General features: G+C 51.1%; 1 protein-coding gene across 1 annotated transcript in view; it reads right to left on the bottom strand.

Annotated features, from left to right (window-relative positions):
• LOC138252337 (carboxypeptidase inhibitor SmCI-like) overlaps positions 1-2,830 on the bottom strand; it is a 41,590-nt gene extending 38,760 nt beyond the window's left edge. The window contains exon 1 of the mRNA XM_069205729.1: positions 1,562-2,830. Within this exon, the coding sequence (XP_069061830.1) occupies positions 1,562-1,631 (70 nt within the window). The 5' untranslated portion in view covers positions 1,632-2,830. The remainder of the gene's footprint in view (positions 1-1,561) is intronic.
• Between the last annotated feature and the right edge of the window lie 22,572 nt (positions 2,831-25,402).

The raw sequence follows: 25,402 nt of genomic DNA, 5'->3' as shown, positions 1-25,402 counted from the left end.
GAGGGAGGTGTCAGTCTTTGAGGGGGGTTTCAGTCTGGGGGGGAATAGTCACTGTAGGGGGGTGTCAGTCCTTCAGGGGGTGTACAAGTCCTTGAGTGAGGAGTCAGTCCTTAAGGGGGTGCCAGGGAGGTGTCAGTCCTTGAGGGGGGTTGTGAGTCCCTGAGGGGAGGCACTCCTTGAGGGAAAGTATCAGTCCTTGAGGGGTGCAGTCTTCAATACAGCCAGGTGTCAATCCTTGAGAGAGGCAGTCCTTGAGGGGGTGTCAGTCCTCGAGGGAGGTGCCAGTCCTTGAGGGGGTGTCAGTCCTTGAGGGAGGGGTAGTCCTTGAATGGGTGTCAGTCCTTAAGGGAGGTGTCAGTTCTTGAGGGGGGTTTCAGTTCCTAGAGGGGATGGGTGGTCCTTGTGGGGGGTGTCACTCCTTGAGGGGGGTCAGTCCTTGAGGGGTGTGTCAGTCCTTGAGGGAGGTGCCAGTCCTTGAGGGGGGTGTCAGTCCTTGAGGGGGGTGTCAGTCCTTAAGGGAGGTGTCAGTCCTTGAGGGGGGTTTCAGTCCCTAGAGGGGATGGGTGGTCCTTGTGGGGGGTGTCAGTCCTTGTGGGGTGTGTCAGTCCTTGAGGGAGGTGCCAGTCCTTGAGGGGGGTGTCAGTCTTTGAGGGAGTTGTCAGTCCTTGAGAGGGCGCCAGTCCTTGAGGGGGGGCAGTCCTTCAGGGGGGGTCATTCCTCGAGGGAGGTGTCAGTCGGTGACTGATCTGATGCACATGTTTGAGGGGTGGAAGGATTTTGAGAAGAGCCCCCTTGCTGGATTTAGACGGATGCCGAGAGCGGGGCACGGAGATGGTATTTTATGGGTCTGGGTGGGTCCAGTGGGTAGAGAGTAAACAAATCATCAATATAAAGTTTTTAGAAAAAAAAACTGATTGTGTGAACTAAAGGAAGATGCTGCCAACACTCGAAGGAGCCCCAGTGGCTTAGAAAATCCATTCGACTTCGAAACGCGCCCCTTCCGGTCTGTCAAGTGAATGATCGCCCGGAGTAGGAGTAGGTGGCTCATGTTTACGTGACATTTCATAGTTCCTCACACTCTCACTCAGTTTACTTTATCGTCCATAGGATAATGTGTTCACAATGTGCTTCTAGCCGCGCGCAGGCCCCCTTAACCTCAGTAAGCGCCTGGATGCATCAGGGCGCAGGAGGCGCTCTGTGATGAGATATAACGCTCCTAAGGGGGATGGTTTGGGGTCCATCTGACCCGGAGCTCCCAGTATCCACTGATCACAGTTTAGACTCTGATGTTGAAATTCCATAGAAATAATGCACTCTGTTTTATCCCCCCCCACACACACCCTCATGCGTTAAGGACTGCACTTTCTTTCCCTTTGGTGCTGCCCATATTTCAGTGTCCCCCCCCCACCATCACACACTGTCCCATAAAAGCACAATCACAAGAGACAGTTGTTGCCACAGTGGTACTGTTGTCTAATCTTGCACTGCTGTAAACACCCCCCACCACCCTGGTAAAGCACTGCTCCTAACCCCAGACTTCTAGGCGGGCTCTGTTACTTACTGGCGGCGCTTGCAGAAGGGCACAGGGTGAGTCCTAGCAGGGGGATCCACAGGGCCACCAAAGCCACCATCCTGCAGCTGAGGAAAGCAGAGGTGACAACTTCCACCTGAGCGCAGCAGCTCCAACACTTCAGATCCAGGAAGGAAATCTTTCCAGAAGGACCAAGAGGTCAGGCAAACATTGACCACAAGGGTCGGGTTTACGTGAACTTGGAAGGTTCTCCAAGAGCCCGGTAGCCACTGGTGTGGGCAAACACAGGACTTCCTCAGTTGTAGCGGCTCAAAGTGAGAACATCCACAGCGGTAGAGTTTATGTGGACTTCAAACTTCACACACTGAGGTGATCCAGGAAGGAATAGCTTTCAGGTGGTCCAGGAAGTCATCTACACATTGACCAGGGAGGTTGGGCTTACGTGGAGGCAGAAGGTCCACTGATGGGGTCAATCACAGGAGTTCATCAGACGTAGCCACTCTATGCAAGAAGACGCACAGTGGTAGAGTTTATGTGGACTTCACACGCCACCAGCTGAGGTAGAACTTCCAAACAGACTCCTCAGGAGGAGGGCTCACAATCCTGAAGGTAAAGCTTTACGTAGACTCAGAAGGTGGTTGTGAGCTGCCAAGGTAGACTCAGCCACGGCAGCAGGAGGTAGCGGATCCCAAATCCACACAAACACCGTTGACGATGTGTGGATCACAAGGAGATGGCCCTGTGCTCTGATCTCAAATCCACACGGACACAGTCAGTGGTGTGTGGATCCCAGGGAGATGGCCCGGTGCTCAGGTCACAAATCCACACAGACACAGTCAGTGGTGTGAGGATCCCAGGGAGATGGCCCGGTGCTCAGATCTCAAATCCACGTGGACACAGTCAGTGGCGTGTGGATCCCAGGGAGATGGCCCGGTGCTCAGATCTCAAATCCACACGGACACAGTCAAGTGGTGTGTGGATCCCAGGGAGATGGCCCGGTGCTCAGATCTCAAATCCACACGGACACAGTCAAGTGGTGTGTGGATCCCAGGGAGATGGCCCGGTGCTCAGATCTCAAATCCACACGGACACAGTCAGTGGTGTGTGGATCCCAGGGAGATGGCCCGGTGCTCAGATCTCAAATCCACACGGACACAGTCGATGATGTGTGAATACCAATGAGATGGCCCGGTGCTCAGGTCACAAATCCGCGCGGACACAGATGGTTTGTGGCTCCCACGCAGCTGGCCCTGTGCACCTAAAGAGTATTTGATAAACTGTGAGGTGGGACCAGAGGATGACAACCTTTGGGACAGGAGGAGCTTTGCGGAAGGCAGTAAAATGAATCAATTGATAAGTAATTGCTGATAATATCCCAGCAACTCCCTATAAGGCCCAGAGCAGGCGCTCTTCGTCAGGTGCCGTTCCTAGACTTTGCCCCCTCATGTTTACTGTCAGGTGCTCTTTGGAGTAGGCTCATGGGTCGAGAGGCGCCAGATGACTGAACTATGGGGTATCAGGAGAGTGCTGCCTCTAGGAGATAGGGAGGGTTTGGCTGCTCACTATCTGTGCAAACAGGACACGCACCGTGTGCATGGGTGCGTATGTGGCATGCACACCGCCAGTCTCCGTCACTGCTGCTATGCAATTCATGTATGTGCCAGAAACTGGTATGTTCTCTGTATCCCCCTACTTAATAGTAGGTGTATGACCCAATCACTTAACTCTCAAAGTGCACTGCATTTCATGGCCCTCATTTATGGGGAGTTGACGTAGGGACGCCCCACAAGTCTTCCTGCCGCGCTGTCAATGCCAATGTGAAAGGGAGGAATGCACCACATTTTTTAATACTTTGCTTTCCTGACCTTCCCCCTGTGCTGGCGCACAACTGGGAGCCTACCGCCAACTCAGGCACCGTTGTATCATGGTGTTGCTTGCAGGACTGTTTTTATGCAGGAATGGGCACCTTCCTGCACAAAACAATCCCAAGATGTGCTTTCTATGTGTGCTGCAGAGCCAGGAACAATCAAGGAGAAATTAAACAATTCCTCCTTGTTATGCCTGCTCTGGGAGGCGTGAGGTTTTGGGGCTGCCCCAGGATTACGGGATTAGGTGCATGTGGGACAGCGTCATTATTTATAGCTGTTGTCTGGGAAAACCCACTGCAACGCCCGTGGAACGCCTCCCTGGCGCAGAGTAAGGCAACACCGCGACTTGCGCTGCTTTGCCTTACATCATATCTATGCGGCCATGAAAAGCCACGCAAAGTGGCGTTGGGTGCCTCGTAGATATATCTCAGAGGCCTGCGCTGCTGGACCATCAAAGAAAGTGGTACTCTAGTGGTACTCCAGTGGTACTCCAGTGGCACAAGGACTCAACCCTACCTGGTCCTTCCCTCTCCTCCATGGTGGATGTGCGCCCTGACTCCCCGACACTCCTGCTCACGAGGTAAGAACAAGTCTGCACCCCCACAGCGTGCCCCAAGTTACTGTCAGTAACATAACATAGGAAATAATAGATTGTCAAACTTTCAGTGGTGGGGGCTCTTCTTAGCTGCGGTAGGGGCTTGAACATGGTACGTGCCAGCCTTAAAGAGAGCGCAGCCCCGTAGCACCATCAGATAAACTCCATAGTGTCTGAGGTGCTCCCACAAGATAGGAGATGTAGAACACTGAATGGGTGAACACCCACAGACACTCAACCACACACACAACCAACGCCCGTTATCAGGGATTCACACAGAAAACGGGGTAACTGAAACATCCCAAGACAGCGGCAACGCTGCAAGCTCAATACAAGCTCAGAGCCATATTTATGACCTGGTTTGCCTCGCTCTTGCACCACGCAACGTGGTGCAAGAGCGACGCACACCTTAAGTGGCTCTTATGAAGCCACATAAGGCCACCTTGCGTGGCCCTGCGCGGCGTCATAAATCTCGACTAATGTAACCCAGTTCAGATCATTGTGTTACATTACTCTGTGCCAGAGAAGGATTTCAACTGGTGTTCCCACGCAACATCCAAGGATTTTGAGGCATTCCCAGATTTACAAGCACTGGTAAACCATGGGAATGCACCAAAATCATACGCCTTCCCAGATGAGGCATATCGAGGAGAAATATCTGTTTCTCCTCAGTTTTTCCTCTTTCCACGTGTGCTGTAAAATACAACACACATAGAAAAACAGAAAGAGGAAAAAGCCTCTTGGGATTGGTTTTGTGCAGGGAGGTGTCCCTTCCTGCACAAAAACAATCCTGCATCCAACGGAGGCACCCTTCCACCACGGTGCAAGGGTGCCTGCATTGGCGCTAGGCAGCCCACTGTGGGCCAGCACAGGTGAGAGACAGGAATGTGTGGTGTCTTTTAAATACTACACATTCCTGCCCCTTCCCTGTGACTCAGGGCAGCGCTGCAAGGGGACCTGCTGCGATGTCTGCGCCACAAAGCCCGTAAATATGGGCCCGAAACTCACATGCAATCAAAAGTGCTGAACTTAAATTCCAGAGGCAAAAAAGGATTGCAAAGTTTATTCGCCGACTGACTCTTCCAGACAAACATGCAAAAATCCCTGAAGAACTCCAGGCTTCTCTTGGCCACCTCCGCCATCCATCAGCAGGAAGCCAAATCAAATAGAGAGCTCAGGTACAACACACAAACTATTAACTCCAATATAACTAACCACAGAAATGGAACGAGTCCAAACCTGATGCGCCACACATCACACAAGCAGCAACACGTCATGCCGCCCATAAAGTCCACCAGTCATGCGTCAGGGCACTTCTTCCTTGTTTCTTGCAAAAGCATTGCTTCACAGGAGACCCTTAACAAGTGGTCAGTTGGAGTTCCACCATGCCCACGCTGGTGTTACTTGCCCTACACAATGGGGCTTAATTATGAGAGGATTGTGCCACCGGAGCACCACTTTTTGTGATGTTTGAATGGCGCGAACCTCTCAACCATATCTACAAGGCCACACAAAGCCACTTTGCATGGCCATATGTATATGGAGTAAGGCAAGGCAGCTCAAGTCACTGTGTTGCCTTAATCCACATCAAGGAGGCATTCCATAGGCATTGCAGTGGGTTTTCCCAAACAACACCTATGCATTTTGACACTGCCACATATTTACTTAATCACTTAAACCTAGGAAAGCGCCAAAACCTTACGCCTCCTCAGGTGAAGCGTAATGAGAAGAAATATTGTTATTTCTCCTTTTTTTTACTCTGTCCATGTGTGCTGTGTTCAAGAAAGTGGAAAACGCTTCTGGATTGTTTTTGTGCAGGAAGGTGCCCCTTGCTGCACAAAAACAATCCTGAACGCAATGCGGCACATTTGCACCAGAGTGGGCTACCAAAGCGGCACCCGCACAGGGGGAAAGGACAGGAATGCACCGCATTACATAAATACTGTGCGTTCCTGTCCTTTCACTTTGGCATAGGACAGCGTAGCAAGGTGACTTGCGATAGGAGCTGCTCTACACCAAAACCCTGTAAAAAACGGCCTATGACTCTTTCACGATGGATTCATCCTCACTGTTCAAGAACATTCTCTAATTCTGGGAAAGTGTGACCACCATCAGCCCAACATCACAGACCCCAACCAAGAGCAGAGTATTGAAAGCAATCTAAGCTCAAGAGGAAGCCGGCTACCGTCAAGACAGCAGGAACTGAGAAACACAAACCAGCTTCAGACCAAGGCGGAAAAATGAAAAGCGGGAACTTCGGACACAGACTGGTGGAAGGGCGAGGATAGGTGCCCAATAATCTAGTCACCAGTGAAAGGTAACCCCAAAGGTCTCTATAGATCATAGAGTCCTTTCAGCAAGACTCTGAAAAGAATTAGTTACCTCAGGGAAACACAGAGACCTTTCCTAATAACAGGGGTTCAGATTTATGAGGGGTTTGCGCCATGCATACACCACGCAATGTGGTACATGAGTGGCGCAAACCACTAAGTCATATTTTTGAAGCCACTTTGCTTGACTTTCAATGGCTTCAAAAATATGGAGGAAGGCAACACAGCCCAAATCTCTACGTTCTCTTACTCTGCCCCGGGGAGGTGTTCCATGAGTGTGGTGTGGAGGTTCCTACTGAGCTCCCATGGTTTTTGATGCATCCCCAACACTGGTAAACCTGAGAATGCATCAAATCCTAGGCCTCCCAGGTGAGACGTAACAAGGAGAAATATCTTTATTTCTACACGTGTTTTCCTCTTTCTACGTATCCCGTAGAATGCACTGTTAAGGTGGCGAGCGCGCTTGAGGAAAATCTTACGTCAGACCACCTCCCAGTGAGATTTCTCAATGCGGGCAGTCACGGATGGTCGCTATCGCTTGTGATGAGAAATGTTCCGTTCGCTTTGAGGAAGCGGATGCTCAAATAGAAAATCTATTTGAGCTGCAAAAAAGAAGCAGCCCCCTCTTGCACTGCACATGGTGCTGTTTGCGCTGACTTTTCAGCTGCCGCTAAAAATCATCAGGAACGCTGTGAGCTAATGCACTCTGCTGCTTGTGGAACTCTGCGTAACGCAGCAGAGTTTTTGGTCACTTTGCGGAGTTCTGCATAGCTGAACTCAGCGAATTCTGCCCTAGTCCTAAACAATATTCTAACATTTGCTAATTCCCCTTCCCCTCACCCCTATTCTGCTCCCTTTCCCATTTGCTTCCCACACAATAACAACAACCCTCAATGTTATGACATTAGATATTCATGTGTTCTTCTTTCTGTCAGTCCAGTTAGTTGATTGTGTCGCCTGTCTGGCCTTGGACCAGGCCCAGCTTGTTGATTCCTCATTCCTTCCGCAATTCCCCTGTTCTCTTTTTCTCTCAATTATCATTCTCTCTATCTTTTCCACATCTACGTGCTCCAGAAAAACCCTCCGATAAGTTACTTCTGTCCCCCGCACGTGGTCATGTCTCATTTCTCCATTTCTCTGTCTTAGTCTTCTCTAAGAATAACTAGTCCCCCAACAAGGAGGGACACTTTCATTCTGATGAAACAGAGCCCACGACTCAAATATTTACTCATTGGACGTCATCACCTTAACCCCCTTGGACCTGCAGAAACCTGACATTTCCCTCTTGGCTTCTTTATGGGGATACATTTTCTGTGTTTTCCGAAACACGTCCCAACAATATGTTTTTCTATAGTGCCTGGTGCTAAGGACATTGTCAATGTGCCAAACCGAGACAGAAAGACATCTGGACTGCAACCACCACACAACCCACTGAGCAGTATGTGAGTGAAGCAATGATCAATTCCGTGAAATAATACAGGGGTGGTTATCGGCACCCAAGCCCTCTTTCATAATGAAAAGCCACTCTCAAGATAACTAGGAAACAAAGGATATATTTTATGTGTTTATTTACAAATTAAAAAATGCTGTCATAATTCTCTGACTAAGAATGGAAACTGTAATCAAAGCAGTCAGATAGTGGTGCGACGTTTGCGGGAAGAGTCAACACCAGAAAATCTCATCCACATCTTTTGCTAACTAAATCAATAAAAGAAGAGCCTAATTTAAATTTCAAAGATGGCTGCCACCCGCAGAGCTGCTCTAACGAAGCTGCTGTCCAGCATAGTGACATCCCCAGCTATTCTCGCCTGCGCTGGGAGCCAAGGCTACGTGCGCCTCTCGCCAGCGACCAGTGGTCCCTCGCGCAAAGCATAAAAACAACCCAATGCAAGAGGAATACGATGATACTGAAGTCAATGACCTTTCAATCCTCAGAAGATCATTGGATCTTCATCAGGACATAGAAATATTATGCCTGAGAGAAGACTTGAAAATTGTGAACCAACATCACCTCGGAGTCCATGGAACACAATGTCCATAGGAAGAGCCAGTAATAAACGCAGGGCCCATAGAGGATGAGCGGTACCTTGATACGCAGGGCCCGTAGAGGATGAGCGACACCTTGATATGCAGGGCCCGTAGAGGATGAGCGATACCTTGATATGCAGGGCCCGTAGAGGATGAGCGATACCTTGATACGCAGGGCCCGTAGAGGATGAGCGGTACCTTGATACGCAGGGCCCGTAGAGGATGAGCGACACCTTGATACACAGGGCCCGTAGAGGATGAGCGACACCTTGATACGCAGGGCCCGTAGAGGATGAGCGGTACCTTGATACGCAGGGCCCGTAGAGGATGAGCGGTACCTTGATACGCAGGGCCCGTAGAGGATGAGCGGTACCTTGATACGCAGGGCCCGTAGCGGATGAGCGGTACCTTGATACGCAGGGCCCGTAGAGGATGAGCGACACCTTGATACGCAGGGCCGTAGAGGATGAGCGGTACCTTGATACGCAGGCCCGTAGAGGATGAGCGACACCTTGATACGCAGGGCCCGTAGAGGATGAGCGACACCTTGATACGCAGGGCCCGTAGAGGATGAGCGGTACCTTGAAACGCAGGGCCCGTAGAGGATGAGCGACACCTTGATACGCAGGTCCCGTAGAGGATGAGCGGTACCTTGATACGCAGGGCCCGTAGAGGATGAGCGGTACCTTGATACGCAGGGCCCGTAGAGGATGAGCGACACCTTGATACGCAGGGCCGTAGAGGATGAGCGGTACCTTGATACGCAGGCCCGTAGAGGATGAGCGGTACCTTGATACGCAGGGCCCGTAGAGGATGAGCGACACCTTGATACGCAGGGCCCGTAGAGGATGAGCGACACCTTGATACGCAGGGCCGTAGAGGATGAGCGGTACCTTGATACGCAGGGCCCGTAGAGGATGAGCGACACCTTGATACGCAGGGCCCGTAGAGGATGAGCGACACCTTGATACGCAGGGCCCGTAGAGGATGAGCGATACCTTGATACGCAGGGCCCGTAGAGGATGAGTGACACCTTGATACGCAGGGCCCGTAGAGGATGAGCGATACCTTGATATGCAGGGCCCGTAGAGGATGAGCGGTACCTTGATACGCAGGGCCCGTAGAGGATGAGCGATACCTTGATACGCAGGGCCCATAGCGGATGAGCGATACCTTGATACGCAGGGCCCGTAGAGGATGAGCGATACCTTGATACGCAGGGCCCGTAGAGGATGAGCGACACCTTGATACGCAGGGCCCGTAGAGGATGAGCGACACCTTGATACGCAGGGCCCATAGCGGATGAGCGATACCTTGATACACAGGGCCCGAAGAGGATGAGCGGTACCTTGATACGCAGGGCCCGAAGAGGATGAGCGGTACCTTGATACGCAGGGCCCGTAGAGGATGAGCGGTACCTTGATACGCAGGGCCCGAAGAGGATGAGCGGTACCTTGATACGCAGGGCCCGAAGAGGATGAGCGGTACCTTGATACGCAGGGCCCGAAGAGGATGAGCGACACCTTGATACGCAGGGCCCGAAGAGGATGAGCGGTACCTTGATACGCAGGGCCCGTAGAGGATGAGCGGTACCTTGATACGCAAGGCCCATAGAGGATGAGCGGTACCTTGAAACACAGGGCCCGTAGAGGATGAGCGGTACCTTGATACGCAGGGCCCGAAGAGGATGAGCGACACCTTGATACGCAGGGCCCGAAGAGGATGAGCGGTACCTTGATACGCAGGGCCCGTAGAGGATGAGCGGTACCTTGATACGCAGGGCCCGTAGAGGATGAGCGACACCTTGATACGCAGGGCCCGTAGAGGATGAGCGGTACCTTGATACGCAGGGCCCGAAGAGGATGAGCGACACCTTGATACGCAGGGCCCGAAGAGGATGAGCGATACCTTGATACGCAGGGCCCGAAGAGGATGAGCGATACCTTGGTACGCAAGGCCCATATAGGATGAGCGGTACCTTGATACGCAGGGCCCGTAGAGGATGAGCGGTACCTTGATACGCAAGGCCCATAGAGGATGAGCGGTACCTTGATACGCAAGGCCCATAGAGGATGAGCGATACCTTGAAACGCAGGGCCCGAAGAGGATGAGCGACACCTTGATACGCAAGGCCCATAGAGGATGAGCGGTACCTTGATACGCAGGGCCGTAGAGGATGAGCGGTACCTTGATACGCAGGGCCGTAGAGGATGAGCGATACCTTGATACGCAGGGCCCGTAGAGGATGAGCGACACCTTGATACGCAGGGCCCGTAGAGGATGAGCGACACCTTGATACGCAGGGCCGTAGAGGATGAGCGGTACCTTGATACGCAGGCCCGTAGAGGATGAGCGGTACCTTGATACGCAGGGCCCGTAGAGGATGAGCGACACCTTGATACGCAGGGCCCGTAGAGGATGAGCGACACCTTGATACGCAGGGCCGTAGAGGATGAGCGGTACCTTGATACGCAGGGCCCGTAGAGGATGAGCGACACCTTGATACGCAGGGCCCGTAGAGGATGAGCGACACCTTGATACGCAGGGCCCGTAGAGGATGAGCGATACCTTGATACGCAGGGCCCGTAGAGGATGAGCGACACCTTGATACGCAGGGCCCGTAGAGGATGAGCGATACCTTGATATGCAGGGCCCGTAGAGGATGAGCGGTACCTTGATACGCAGGGCCCGTAGAGGATGAGCGATACCTTGATACGCAGGGCCCATAGCGGATGAGCGATACCTTGATACGCAGGGCCCGTAGAGGATGAGCGATACCTTGATACGCAGGGCCCGTAGAGGATGAGCGACACCTTGATACGCAGGGCCCGTAGAGGATGAGCGACACCTTGATACGCAGGGCCCATAGCGGATGAGCGATACCTTGATACACAGGGCCCGAAGAGGATGAGCGGTACCTTGATACGCAGGGCCCGAAGAGGATGAGCGGTACCTTGATACGCAGGGCCCGTAGAGGATGAGCGGTACCTTGATACGCAGGGCCCGAAGAGGATGAGCGGTACCTTGATACGCAGGGCCCGAAGAGGATGAGCGGTACCTTGATACGCAGGGCCCGAAGAGGATGAGCGACACCTTGATACGCAGGGCCCGAAGAGGATGAGCGGTACCTTGATACGCAGGGCCCGTAGAGGATGAGCGGTACCTTGATACGCAAGGCCCATAGAGGATGAGCGGTACCTTGATACACAGGGCCCGTAGAGGATGAGCGGTACCTTGATACGCAGGGCCCGAAGAGGATGAGCGACACCTTGATACGCAGGGCCCGAAGAGGATGAGCGGTACCTTGATACGCAGGGCCCGTAGAGGATGAGCGGTACCTTGATACGCAGGGCCCGTAGAGGATGAGCGACACCTTGATACGCAGGGCCCGTAGAGGATGAGCGGTACCTTGATACGCAGGGCCCGAAGAGGATGAGCGACACCTTGATACGCAGGGCCCGAAGAGGATGAGCGATACCTTGATACGCAGGGCCCGAAGAGGATGAGCGATACCTTGGTACGCAAGGCCCATATAGGATGAGCGGTACCTTGATACGCAGGGCCCGTAGAGGATGAGCGGTACCTTGATACGCAAGGCCCATAGAGGATGAGCGGTACCTTGATACGCAAGGCCCATAGAGGATGAGCGATACCTTGAAACGCAGGGCCCGAAGAGGATGAGCGACACCTTGATACGCAAGGCCCATAGAGGATGAGCGGTACCTTGATACGCAGGGCCGTAGAGGATGAGCGGTACCTTGATACGCAGGGCCGTAGAGGATGAGGGATACCTTGATACGCAGGGCCCGTAGAGGATGAGCGACACCTTGATACGCAGGGCCCGTAGAGGATGAGCGACACCTTGGTACGCAAGGCCCATAGAGGATGAGCGGTACCTTGATACGCAAGGCCCATAGAGGATGAGCGATACCTTGAAACGCAGGGCCCGAAGAGGATGAGCGACACCTTGATACGCAAGGCCCATAGAGGATGAGCGATACCTTGAAACGCAGGGCCCGTAGAGGATGAGCGATACCTTGATACGCAGGGCCGTAGAGGATGAGCGATACCTTGATATGCAGGGCCCGTAGAGGATGAGCGACACCTTGATACGCAGGGCCCATAGAGGATGAGCGATACCTTGATACGCAGGGCCCGTAGAGGATGAGCGACACCTTGATACGCAGGGCCCGTAGAGGATGAGCGGTACCTTGATACACAGGGCCCGTAGAGGATGAGCGACACCTTGATACACAGGGCCCGTAGAGGATGAGCGATACCTTGATACGCAAGGCCCATAGAGGATGAGCGATACCTTGAAACGCAGGGCCCGTAGAGGATGAGCGATACCTTGATACGCAGGGCCGTAGAGGATGAGCGATACCTTGATACGCAGGGCCCGAAGAGGATGAGCGATACCTTGATATGCAGGGCCCGTAGAGGATGAGCAGTACCTTGATACGCAGGGCCCGTAGAGGATGAGCGATACCTTGATACGCAGGGCCCGAAGAGGATGAGCGACACCTTGATACACAGGGCCCGTAGAGGATGAGCGACACCTTGGTACGCAAGGCCCATATAGGATGAGCGATACCTTGAAACGCAGGGTCCATAGCGGATGAGCGATACCTTGATACGCAGGGCCGTAGAGGATGAGCGATACCTTGATATGCAGGGCCCGTAGAGGATGAGCGATGCCTTGATATGCAGGGCCCATAGAGGATGAGCGATACCTTGAGACGCAAGGCCCATAGAGGATGAGCGATACCTTGAAACGCAGGGCCCATAGCGGATGAGCGATACCTTGATACGCAGGGCCCGTAGAGGATGAGCGATACCTTGATACGCAGGGCCCATAGAGGATGAGCGATACCTTGAAACGCAGGGCCCGTAGAGGATGAGCGGTACCTTGATACGCAGGGCCCGAAGAGGATGAGCGACACCTTGATACACAGGGCCCGTAGAGGATGAGCGACACCTTGATACGCAAGGCCCATAGAGGATGAGCGATACCTTGAAACGCAGGGCCCATAGCGGATGAGCGATACCTTGATACGCAGGGCCCGTAGAGGATGAGCGATACCTTGATACGCAGGGCCCGTAGAGGATGAGCGATGCCTTGATATGCAGGGCCCATAGAGGATGAGCGATACCTTGAGACGCAAGGCCCATAGAGGATGAGCGATACCTTGAAACGCAGGGCCCATAGCGGATGAGCGATACCTTGATACGCAGGGCCCGTAGAGGATGAGCGATACCTTGATACGCAGGGCCCGTAGAGGATGAGCGATGCCTTGATATGCAGGGCCCATAGAGGATGAGCAATACCTTGAGACGCAAGGCCCATAGAGGATGAGCAATTCCTTGATACGCAGGGCCCGAAGAGGATGAGCGATGCCTTGAGCTGCCTGTCTTCGAGTGAGCAATAGAGTCTATCCTGATGATCCTCCTATTATCTTCTAAGGATTGAAACGTCATTGACTTCAGTACCCGGACTCAATTTTAAAGGTTGATACTACTGTACACGAGAGCAGTGGTACTTGTGAATTCTGACTACACCCATTGATTGTGTTTGCCCACATGCCTGAGTATTTGAAGTCAAAACAAACTGTTTTTCCTTCCTACGCTATTGTTTGACATTAATGCAAATAAATAACTTATGAAGTGTACACTAGACATCATGTATAGGCATCATTTGTTTACGTGTTCTGCAGAAGGGGGTGCTGTTCCTTTACAAACACCCCCCCAGGTCCCACTATATCCATTGCTTTCCCTTGTTCCTCATAAACACTCTCCTTAGCGTTCAGCAGACGCAGGTGAGACGCCTTCTGCGCAACCTTACTCGTCTCTGTTGTCTAGCGCAGTGGTTCCCAACCTGTGGTCCGGGAACTCCTGGGGGTCCGCGAAGCCTTCTCAGGGGGTCCGCGAGAGCCTAGAAAAATAAAAAATATGTACACATTTTGACAAATTAGGTCCCCAGCTTCCAGTAATGACTCAGGCGCGGGTCCCCGGATTCCCATGATGATTCAGTGGGGGTCCCTGGGTTCCATTAATGTTAAAGTGGGAGTCCACAGAAATCAAAAGGTTGGGAACCACTGCACAATCTTCCTCTTCACCTCGTCGCACACTCTTCCTAACTTATATAACATGATCTGGTCACTGTTGAACCTCTCAGGATAAACAGCTAGCTTCCGGCCTGCTCATGGCCACATATTGAGTCAGTCAGGTTAGATAACACCACTGGTGGCACCGCACAGGACGGGGACGCAAGTTATACTGACCTATAACTGGCAAATATCTTGAGTTGTATCTACTGTATTTAAAGGTAACTTCTTACCTCATCTGAACACCTAACATAAAGCCACTTTCACCTGTTTTTTAAAAGTGAATTTCAGCTTTTTTTAAACAGAAGTTAAGATTTTATTTCCATACTGTAAGAAACTGGTCTGTTAAGGGGAGTGACTACACACCTTAAGCACAAACACAATCCTGTCAGGGAGAACCTGAGCTGATCCCCCGGTACAGAGCAGACACAGTTGACTTAGAGCCAATGTGTAAGTATTTATGAAGCACTTCAAACAGTAATAAAGTCAGAATCAACAACAAAAGTCTCAAACCAATATAGAAAATGTGAGAACATTTAAATAAATATAATGATACCAAAACAACAGAAATCCAACAAGGGGAACTGGAGCTGTGGATTTTAAAAGTTTTAAATAAAAATAGCCCCAAAAATCATGAATCCTTAACGAGGCGTACTGTCAAACAATACACTGGGATTTAGGTGCGATTTGTAGCCCACGTAAAGTAGGCCTGGGCGGAGTTTGTGGACTTCCACTATGCACAAGACATAACTGTATATGCTTGTTATTTCTCTGTAATAGATAATGAATTGTTTATCATCTTTCCAGTTGAGGCAGATTCAGACTTGACATCTTTTGGAGACCAAAAGCCATTGAAGGAACCGTTGTGATGACAGAACTGAGAGGAAAGCAACACAGACCTAGTCACCCAGTTGGTGTAGGGGTCATGTCCTATGCATCAAGATACTCTAAGGGTTACAGCATAGTTTTCACTTTTGAGGAGTCCAGGAGACCATCTCCTTATTGTTCCCAACCGCCATGATCAGAGAAATAATATGTCCTTTGATTGGTACCATTGCTAAGGGATTAACATCCAGTGTTTAGACTTGCTGAGGAATTTCCTTGGACGTTCAGACAATACCCTTTGCTGATATTCACTTCTAATCTACAAACAGGCCAGTGGTTACACGATAAAGCAAGGTGTTAACTAGGCAACCTGGACCTCCTAGGGTGGTTATTCTTATGGGTACAAGAAATAAGGTGGATGAAACAACTCCAGATAATCCAACAAAGTTAGTGTCATGTTCTCCCACACTTTTCCCTTTTACAAAGGGTGGGATCTGGGGTTCCCCAACAGTCATTGAGGCAGGACAAAAGAGAACTAAGGGTCTCATCTACAAGGAAATGGTGCAGAGTGGTGTCGGAAGCAATCTGGCTGAACCGAACGGCGTCATTTCCAAAACGCAGGGATGTGCCATATTCAAAAGAACACGGCGCATCCCTGTGTTTCCCCCGGCGCTGGCGTAAATTAGCTGCCTAGCACCAGTGCAGCACCCTTGTGCCTCGGTGCAAGGATGGCTACGTTGCCGGGGAGATGTTTTGTGCAGGAAGGGACACCTTCCTGCACAAAAACAATCTTTAATGGCGATTGGCTCCTTCTATGTGTGCTGTAAAATGCAGCACACATAGACAGAGCAAAAAACGAGGAGAAATAAAAGATTTTTTCTCGTTGCGCTGCTCTAACACCTCCCCTGGGAGGCGTTAGTTTTTGACGCTGCCTCAGGTTTACAATTTCTCGTAAATGTGAGGCAGTGTGAAAAAGCAATGTGTATTGTGTGGGTACGCCCACAGCAACACCTGTTGCACACCCAGAAAACTGCGTCGAGGCAGCCCATATCTACAAGGGCGTGTTTAGCTAGGAAAAGGAGCTTAACACTATCTTATAGATATGGTGCACACACAGCGTCACAAAACGTGATCCGGTGGAGCTAGGGTTTGTAAATGAGGCTCTAAGGAGCTCATTTACAAGAAACTGGTGCACTGTGATGGGTACGACTGTGCGATAAGAGCACTGTCTTTTATAGAGATGTGGATTGAATGCAAGGCCTGGCCGTAGGCAGGCCCTGTATGCAGAGACACACTGAAGGCCGTGTGCAGTAACTTTGGGTGAGATACTGGCCTGGAGACCCTCTAGGCCATAGAAGCAATTGTACTCAGCCAAAGGCCGCGCAGAGCTGGCTTGCCTCGGATCGATCTGGGTGCAGCGTATAATAAAGACACTGAAAATATTGTCAAGAAGAGTAATGAAAAAGTAAGTTAAGTAAAAGATAATTGTTAAAAAAACGTTTAAATGTTCTTTAAAAATGACAGTAGGAGGGACATTATCGTAATCACTTTAATTTAAAAAACAAAAACTATAATTCTCCAGTTACAGTTAGCAGTGCTGCCATAGCTAACCCGCGGTGACCTGCTCATCACCACGCACAGGAGGACATAGGCCCTCATTATGACAATGGTGGTAAAAACCACCAACCGCAGCGCCAACGGCCTCCAAAAGAACATCGCCGCGGCTACCAGCCTTCCACCGTATTATGACCACAGCCGGATTTCCACCAGAAGAATGTCAGAAATTCAGCTGTGGCCATGCCGGCGGATGGCGGTAAGGTGGCGCTGCTGCCAGGAGCTGAGCCACGCCAGTAGACTGCCACCAGCCGTGTTATGACCCATAACATGGTCTGGCGGTGTTCTGCTGGTGGCAGCAGCGCCCCGTCCCATCTCCTGCCGGAGGACCCCCTGCACACAGGTAAGTCGGGTCTCGACAGGGGTGGGGGGTGTTCTGTGTGTGTGTGGCTGTGTGTGTGAAAGTTTTTGTATGCATGGATCCGGGTGTGTGTTGCGTGTTGAATGTGTGTCTGCATGTATGGAGGCGTGAGTGTGTGTATGTTGTGTTATGTGAATGCTTGTCTGGGTGTATGTTCGAAAATGTGTGCGGATATGTGTGTGAATGGTTGCATGCATGCGTGGATGCATGTGGGAATGGGAGTGTGTATGCGTGTGTGTGTGTGTGTGTGAAGGGGGCGTGAATGTAGGGGGACCTTGGCGGGGGCTTTTGAGACGTATGGTAGGGTGGGGGGGCTAACTGGAGGAGGGGAGGCCCCTATCAGTGACAGGGACGGAATTCCCTGTCACTGATTGTGCCTACCGCCATGGTTTTTGTGGCGTTAAGGAAGCCACGAAAACCATGGTGGTAGGTGGGGTCCTAATTCCACAGGCAGAACAGTGATGGCCGCCGGGCTAGAGATGGATATCTCCAGCCTGGAGGCTGTTACTGCTGTGGCGGTCAATCTGTATTGTTTACCTTTGGGGAGAGCAATGGCTGAGCTGCAAAAAGTGAATAAAAAAAACAGGTTCAATAAGAAGGTCTCGGCTTCCCCTCCTCCCATTGCTCAGGGCTGAAGCATCAAAACTGACAAACGGCAAGGCCAGTGCTTAATCTGTGCTTGTTGTTTCCGGTGCTGAGCACCAGCACTTATTTTTGAGGGCCGGGTCTTATTCTTCTGCCTCAAACATTTCCAGCGAGCAAATTACACATATGGGAAAGATGGAGGAAGAGAAAAACTAAAAAGCGTCACAAAGGGAGAAAGTAGAAAGCTGCAAAAGTGAGCTGAAGGGGCAGGGAGTGGCTTTATATAGATTGAATATGCCCACGATGGCTTCAGGATTACGCCGCCTCAGTATTCCATGTTCACTCATTTAATTGCAGCAGCCGCGTGTTTAAGAGGAGGGCTTTAGGCACCGGCACCTTTTTATGTTCAAATTAAGCACTGGGCAAGGCATCTCAAACCCTTCCTACCCAACCGCAACTGGACTGTCCTGGGGCGACATAGGTGCACTGCCAACAGTCTGGTGCCTCTAAATGTTTTTGTTTGTGATGGGCCCTTGGTGGCATGACACTGACTCTACTCCAGCTCTATTTTCATTTGAAAAGCATGGGGGGCAAATTTATGAGCCCCATATGCCACTAGAGTGTCACTTTTTGTGGCACTCCAGTGGCGTAGTCCACAAAATCATATCTATAAGGCGACGCAAAGTCATTATGCCTGGCTTTGAGTGGCCTCATAGATATGAAGTAAGGCAGCGCAGGTCGCTGCGTTGCCTTACTCTGCGCCAGAGGGCGTTCCATGGGCATTGCGGTGGGGGTTCCCTCGCAACACCCATACATGTGGATGCTTTCCCAGATTTACAAATGTATGTAAACCTGGGGATGTGTCAAAACCTTACGCTTCCTCAGATGATGCACAACGAAGAGAAATACAATTTTTTTCGTCTTTCTATGTGTGTTGCCTTCTGCGTTGGTGCTAGGCAACCAAAAGAGCGCCAGCGCGGAGGGAAAGGACAGAAACGCACCCTGTGCCACAGATACAGCGCACTCCTCCCCTTTCACTGTGGCCAGGGCAGCACAGGATGGTGACCTGCGACGCTGCCCTACGCCAAATTCCCGTAAATGAGGGCCTGAGTGTTCAGGAAATCCCTCTATTTCCTTGGATCAGCCTGCCCTTCTCTCCTCCCATAACCTGCTCTTGTCCATAGGAGCACAGGCCCGGAGAAAGCCTGTGGCCCACAGGGTGTGCCCTACAGAGCAGTGCTTAATTTGAGCCAGCTGCGGGGCACCGGCACTTATGTTTGAGGACCAGCACTTATTTTTCTGCCTCAAGCATTTCCTGCGAGGAAAAGACACGAGATGGCTGCAGGATTGCGCTGCCTCAGTATTCAGCGCTTGTACATTTAATTGCAGCAGCCGCGTGATTCAGGGGAGAGCTTTGGGCTCCGGCACCTTTTGCTTTACAAATTAAGCGCTGCCTACAGGACTGCCCATCCCGCCCTGTCCCACCTTATTTCTCCCTGGCACCGGCATCTCTTGGCCCTGACTGCGAGGAGTGGTTTCTGAAGACACTTAAATCATTAACTTCTCGTCGAGATCTGTTCTGGTTAATGTGTAACTAGAATATGTATCTGCTTTCAGAGCATTACCTCGTGTTATTGATTATTAACCAGACTTCCTTGTCTCTGCACTGAACTCTGCACAGTCACTGAAGTCATTCTTCACTCCTGCCGTCCGGCCTCCTTTCAGTATTGTTATCACTCACTTCTGTGTACTTTCCCAACCTTTTCAGTACCCTGCTTGTGGAGCACAGCACCCCCACTGCCCTGCCACTGCCCCCCCCTTGTGAGCTCCAGCCACACATACCAAGGGACCCCGTCCCCTGTGACACCTTCGGCCACATAACATTTTTATTGCAGCAATCTCAAACAAAGAGAGGCGTAAATTGCGGTAGTTGTAAATGATATTTACGTGTGTTTTTAAACTACGCTTCACCCTGTAACTCATGAAAGCAGGCAGAGCACCGGGACACATCTGAGGGGTGTTTGAAATGTTGGATCCAATACTCCCCAAAGAGGGGCTGACGTCAGCGCCAGTGGGTGACAAGAGGTCCTCGTGGCGCCAGGTTTACGGTACAAGACTCGTGCAGGTAACAGTCCTGACGGTCAGAAAGATGAATGCAAACACCTTGTCTCATCCCAAACGTGTTTCCACAACACTCCTCCCTCCCCCACCCACCCGGGGATGGGGTTTGTTTGTAAATCCTTCACACAAGGCATTAACACCACAAATGGGCACCCTCTGGTGAGGATGCCCGGGTGTGTGTGGCAACACTTCAGAGAATGTCCTTGACCACCTTGTGCGTGCGCCGCCCCCTCCCATCAGGTACCCACGGCCCCCCCGCCGCCTCTCAGGAGAAGGTCAAGGTGTCCATCTGCGGTCAGCGTAGGTCCTCCTAGGCAGAGGTCTTCAAACTAGGGAGCGAACCCCCCTAGGGGGGCCTCAAGTGATCGGGGGGGGGGGGGGGGGAGACTCTGGCCAAAAGAAGCATTTTACAGATAACAGGCCTTTGTTTTAAGTAGAAGCGTATTATTGCATTAGAAAAAGGTAACAGTACTTAACTGAAATGTTTAAATAGGCCTAGACTCATTTAAACATTGCCATGTTTATAAAATAATTGTGAAAAATTCTGAAGGGGGGCCCACTGATTTTTATTTTTCAAATGGAGGGGCGCGGAATTAAAACGTTTGGAGACCACTGTCCTAGAGGGACACCTCCTTGGAAGACCATGGGTGGTCTCCCCAAGTCACTGATGCTTCTGTGCGGTCACCCCTTCCACAGCACATTGTAAAGCCCACCCTCCCCGCCACAGCATGGTTCAGCCTGTCAGGGCCCAGAGGGAGTCCTGACCTGTGCGCATTACCATGCCCAGAGGTGGTAAAACATCTCCATGTTACACCACAGCAGAGGGGGACCATCAGCAAAGCCTTTACATCAGGGATTGGGGTTTGAGTTTAGCTAAACTGGGGGTACGGAGAAGGGACAGACTTGAGGCTGTCTGCTGGGGGGTCCGGGGGGTTTCTGGGCTAGAGGGACGGCACCAGAAGAATATTGTCAAAATATTGTCTGATATCGTGGCCAGAATGTTGCCTACAAAACGTTTCTTCGCAGGCGTTAAAAACTATCGACATCCAGTGGGATGATACTTTTGTAAAAAATTTTTAGGAAATGGTATTTTATGTCAGACGATTTTTCTGTACATGATATTCTGATAAATAATGGGCCTCAAGGATCTGTTGAATGTCATCTCCAAAGTTTAGATCTTGTTGACAAATTGTGGAGGGTTTGAGATTCATTGGCTTTGGTTTAGGAAGGGAGATTTATTTTATGGGAGAAATATCCACTCAGCTCCTGAAGGTGACTTTGTAGAGGGTGTTCTTTGCTCCGGAGGTTATGGTGGCGTTGGTTGGTGAAGGTTTGAGAGAGTTGAGGTCTGCAGAGGATGATCAGTTGGTCGAGTCACACTGAGCTCGGCTTCCTTCTTGCTTCAGTGGAGCAAGGGGCTGTTCCTGCCTCTGGTCGCTGTCCGAGCTTTGAAGCCCATGTTGGCGTAAGTTGGCGCTGCTCAGTAAAGCATTGCATCGTGTGCGGTGCCCTTGGGCAGTAAGACCATGTTGGCAGAGTGTGTTCATGACTTTGGAAGAACATCATTTGGGCACCAGCTGTGTGAGCAAAGGATGTGAAATCAGAGCATAATCTTGTCTGCCAGGGTACCAGTTTTATAAAAAACACTTGGAAGACGTTAGGACACACCAGATGTTTCTGAGTTGGATTCATCAGCTAGCAAGGATGGAGGTCCATGGATCACAAATGATGAAGGGTTTTTCAGAATAAGTACGGATCCCACTTGCAACCAAAAAGCCCGGGATTGGAAGCGGCTAGTGGCATTGGAAGGATACGTGTATTTAAAGGGCATTAAACAATCACTGACTGTTGGGATAAATGGAGCCATATGTTTAGGAGATGGTGGACTACAGGTACCAGCATGCTTTGGTTGAAATGAGCCACAACGTCACCAAGTGACATGGGCTGGAAGAAGCGAGTGGAGGTAGTAGAAGTGTCTCCAGAGGTTTTTATTTGACTCTTTCTACTGAATAAATAAATATCTCATGGGGCGGTGCTGCTGCGAATGGGGTTTCCTTGTGACCAACAGGCCTGAGAACCACGTTTGCTGTCCTGGGGTGTCCTGAAGAGCACAGGCTGCCCTGCAGAGTGCCAGGAGGGCGTTTGTAGTCTTGTTGTACCTTCAGGCTCGGTGCACCAGGGGGTTCTACCCTTTCTGCGTCTATGAGGAACTGTGATGACCCAAGGGGGCACGTCTGCAGGCAGCGGATCCCTTAGGCGAGATCTAAGGTGGGTTGAAGGTGCTGAGGGTGGACCTCCTGAGTCTACTCTGGTGAACACTGGCAGACAAGCATCTCAGTTTTAAGATTTATTGAAATGATTCCCAATACAGACATGCTGGACCCGGGCCATCGAAGCTTAATCTAAAGGCATCAGTTACAGTAGGAAATGCAGAAAAACTCAGGAGAGTTCTAGCCTAGCGTGGATTCACCCTCAGGGGGTGGGGAAGGGTCTCTCTCCAACACGGAGAAACCTCCCCCTTTTATAGGGTCTTAGACAAAAACTTCATCCATTCACTACATTAGTACATGGGTCACGTGCTCACAACCAATAGGAATAAAGCAGAGACCAACAACTGGTAAAGAAATACACTTCAGGATGTGTTCAGTGCTCTAAGACATGCAGTTCTGCTGTTCACAGAACCTGCTCTCGGAGGTGAAGTGTTAGATAGTTTGTTACTCAGGTAGGGACAGCTACTTTCTCCTTGAGAAGGTCCAATCTGCTCAGAAAGTCACTGGACATCATTTCTCAGCCTGTGAACGTCTAGGAGTCTTTATGGTGACATAGAATAAACCATGTTAGACTGCAGCATCACAGTAAAATGGACCACAAGACCTTACCCGTCCGCATCACATAGCATCACAATAAAATGGACCACAAGACCTAACCTGTCAGCATCACACAGCATCACAGTAAAATGGGCCACAAGACCTAACCCGTCAGCATCACACAGAATCACAGTAAGATGGACCACAAGACCTAACCTGTCAGCATCACAGTAAAATGGACCACAAGACCTAACCCGTCCGCATCACACAGCATCACAGTAAAATGGACCACAAGACCTAACCCGTCAGCATCACACAGAATCACAGTAAAATGGACCACAAGACCTAACCCGTCAGCATCACACAGAATCACAGTAAAATGGACCACAAGACCTAACCCGTCAGCATCACACAGAATCACAGTAAAATGGACCACAAGACCTAACCTGTGCGCAGCACACATCATCACAGTAAAATGGACCACAAGACCTAACCCGTCAGCATCACACAGCATCACAGTGAAATGGACCACAAGACCTAACCCGTCAGCATCACACAGCATCGCAGTAAAATGGACCACAAGACCTAACCCGTCAGCATCACACAGAATCACAGTAAAATGGACCACAAGACCTAACCTGGCAACATCACAGTAAAATGGACCACAAGACCTAACCCGTCAGCATCACACAGCATCACAGTAAAATGGGCCACAAGACCTAACCCGTCAGCATCACACATCATCACAGTAAAATGGACCACAAGACCTAAGCTGTCCTTGCCTCAGCTAAAAGCCTACATTCTCACACCCTAGGCACTACATGCCAACCGATCGGCTCTCACGGCGGTGAGGGCAAGGAACGGCCAACGGGGCGAGAGGCACACTTCATGTAAGTGCCAGGGGCTTCACCCATTTCTAAAAGACTAGCATCTCGGGGGGGTGTGGGATCTCAGAAGGGACTGGTGCTGGATTTCACGGTATCAAGGGGAGGTGATTCGAGCTTCTTTCCCCGGGTTGGTGTGCAGTAGAGGTGGAGTTTATGGTTTGCTTCCAGGAGAAGCCCAGGCTTCCCATGGATGGGTCTATAGCACCTCTGGATTGCCTGCTGAGGGGCAGGTGACTCATGGTCTGCTGAGGGTTCGCCTCTCCTTCCTCTGCACTCTCTGCCTCTTGGCATGACTCCAGGGGAAGAGGTAAGGAGTCTAACTCTGGCACTGGCCTTCACCGCCCTCTGCTGCTATCCCATTCCACCCTCTGGGGGAGGGGTGCACTGAGTCACACTGAGCAGGAAGCAGAGCCGCTCCAAAGTCATGTCATGGTTTATGGCCCCGGTGAGCCACGCCCTGCTCTTCTGCAGGAAGGTGTGCTGGTTTCAGTTGAGCCCAGGCAGATAACCAGGCCGCACCCAGTCACTTGAATTAGAACCAGAAAGCAGGGAGACAGACCATGGCCCAAGGGCTGTACCATGGTGGGCACCCAAGGGGGTGTACCGTGGTGGGCACCCAAGAGGCTATACCGTGGTGGGAGCCCAAGGGCTGTACCATAGTGGGCACCCAAGGGGCTGTACCGTGGTGGGCACCCAAGGGGCTGTACCGTGGTGGGCACCCAAGGGGCTATACCGTGGTGGGCGCCCAAGGGCTGTACCATGGTGGCCACCCAAGGGGCTGTACCACCCAAGGGGCTGTACCATGGTGGGAGCCCAAGGGGCTGTACCATGGTGGGCGAGCAAGGGCTGTACCATGGTGGGCGCCCAAGGGCTGTACCATGGTGGGCACCGAAGGGGCTGTACCATGGTGGGAGCCCAAGGGCTGTACCATGGTGGGAACCCAAGGCTGTACCATGGTGGGCACCCAAGGGCTGTTCCATGGTGGGCGCCGACCCCTGTCTCCGCACAGGGCTGTGTGATTTCATGTAATATTTTACAGGCCAGATACATGAATAGCTGCCAAGTTTCCCAAGTCCATGCCTGATGTCCGGCTCTAGTCCCAGTTTTTACTGTTGAATTCTGGGACTTGTAGTTCCGTTTTATAATGGAATAAACAAGACTACAAGTCACAGATTTCAAATAAAAAGCGTGGACTGGAGCTCGGAAACTGGGCACGGCTGCATGTGCTGTGTGCACTTACGCACAGGCACAGCGACTTAGAAGTACCCTCTAGAGTGTGGATTCACAAGCTCATATGGTTTCCAATTTTACCTTTGCTTGCCTTATGTCTTTTCTCCCGTTTTGGGTCTGGCTAGACAGCTGTCTGTGCACTTTCCATCACCTAATAGCAGTAATTCCATGGCAGTGCATAAGGGTTTATTTATATCTCATATCTACAAGAATAATCACACTTTATTGTAGATTTAATCCTTTGCCAATTGTCGGATCTAAACTGAAATTAATAGATTTTTGCACAGTGCAAGACATCAAAGCATTTTAACTGCATTTGTCATGCTCAAGTGCAAGCCTGATCTTAAGATGGCCTCCTAATCTTTACACATAGGGATTGCCTGGGTCAGAGATGGATGTCCCAAAGGCTGCAGGTTTTTTTCAGCACCCTGGGGATTGTCTCACAGACAGCTGGAAAAATCATAACAGCAATGATCAAGCGTTCGTCAGATTCCTTCCCACCATCTGTGTAAGTTA

This window comes from Pleurodeles waltl, chromosome 1_2 (assembly GCF_031143425.1).
Source record: "Pleurodeles waltl isolate 20211129_DDA chromosome 1_2, aPleWal1.hap1.20221129, whole genome shotgun sequence".
Classification (NCBI taxonomy): Eukaryota; Metazoa; Chordata; class Amphibia; order Caudata; family Salamandridae; genus Pleurodeles; species Pleurodeles waltl.
This window is presented reverse-complemented; position numbering and strand designations above follow the sequence as displayed.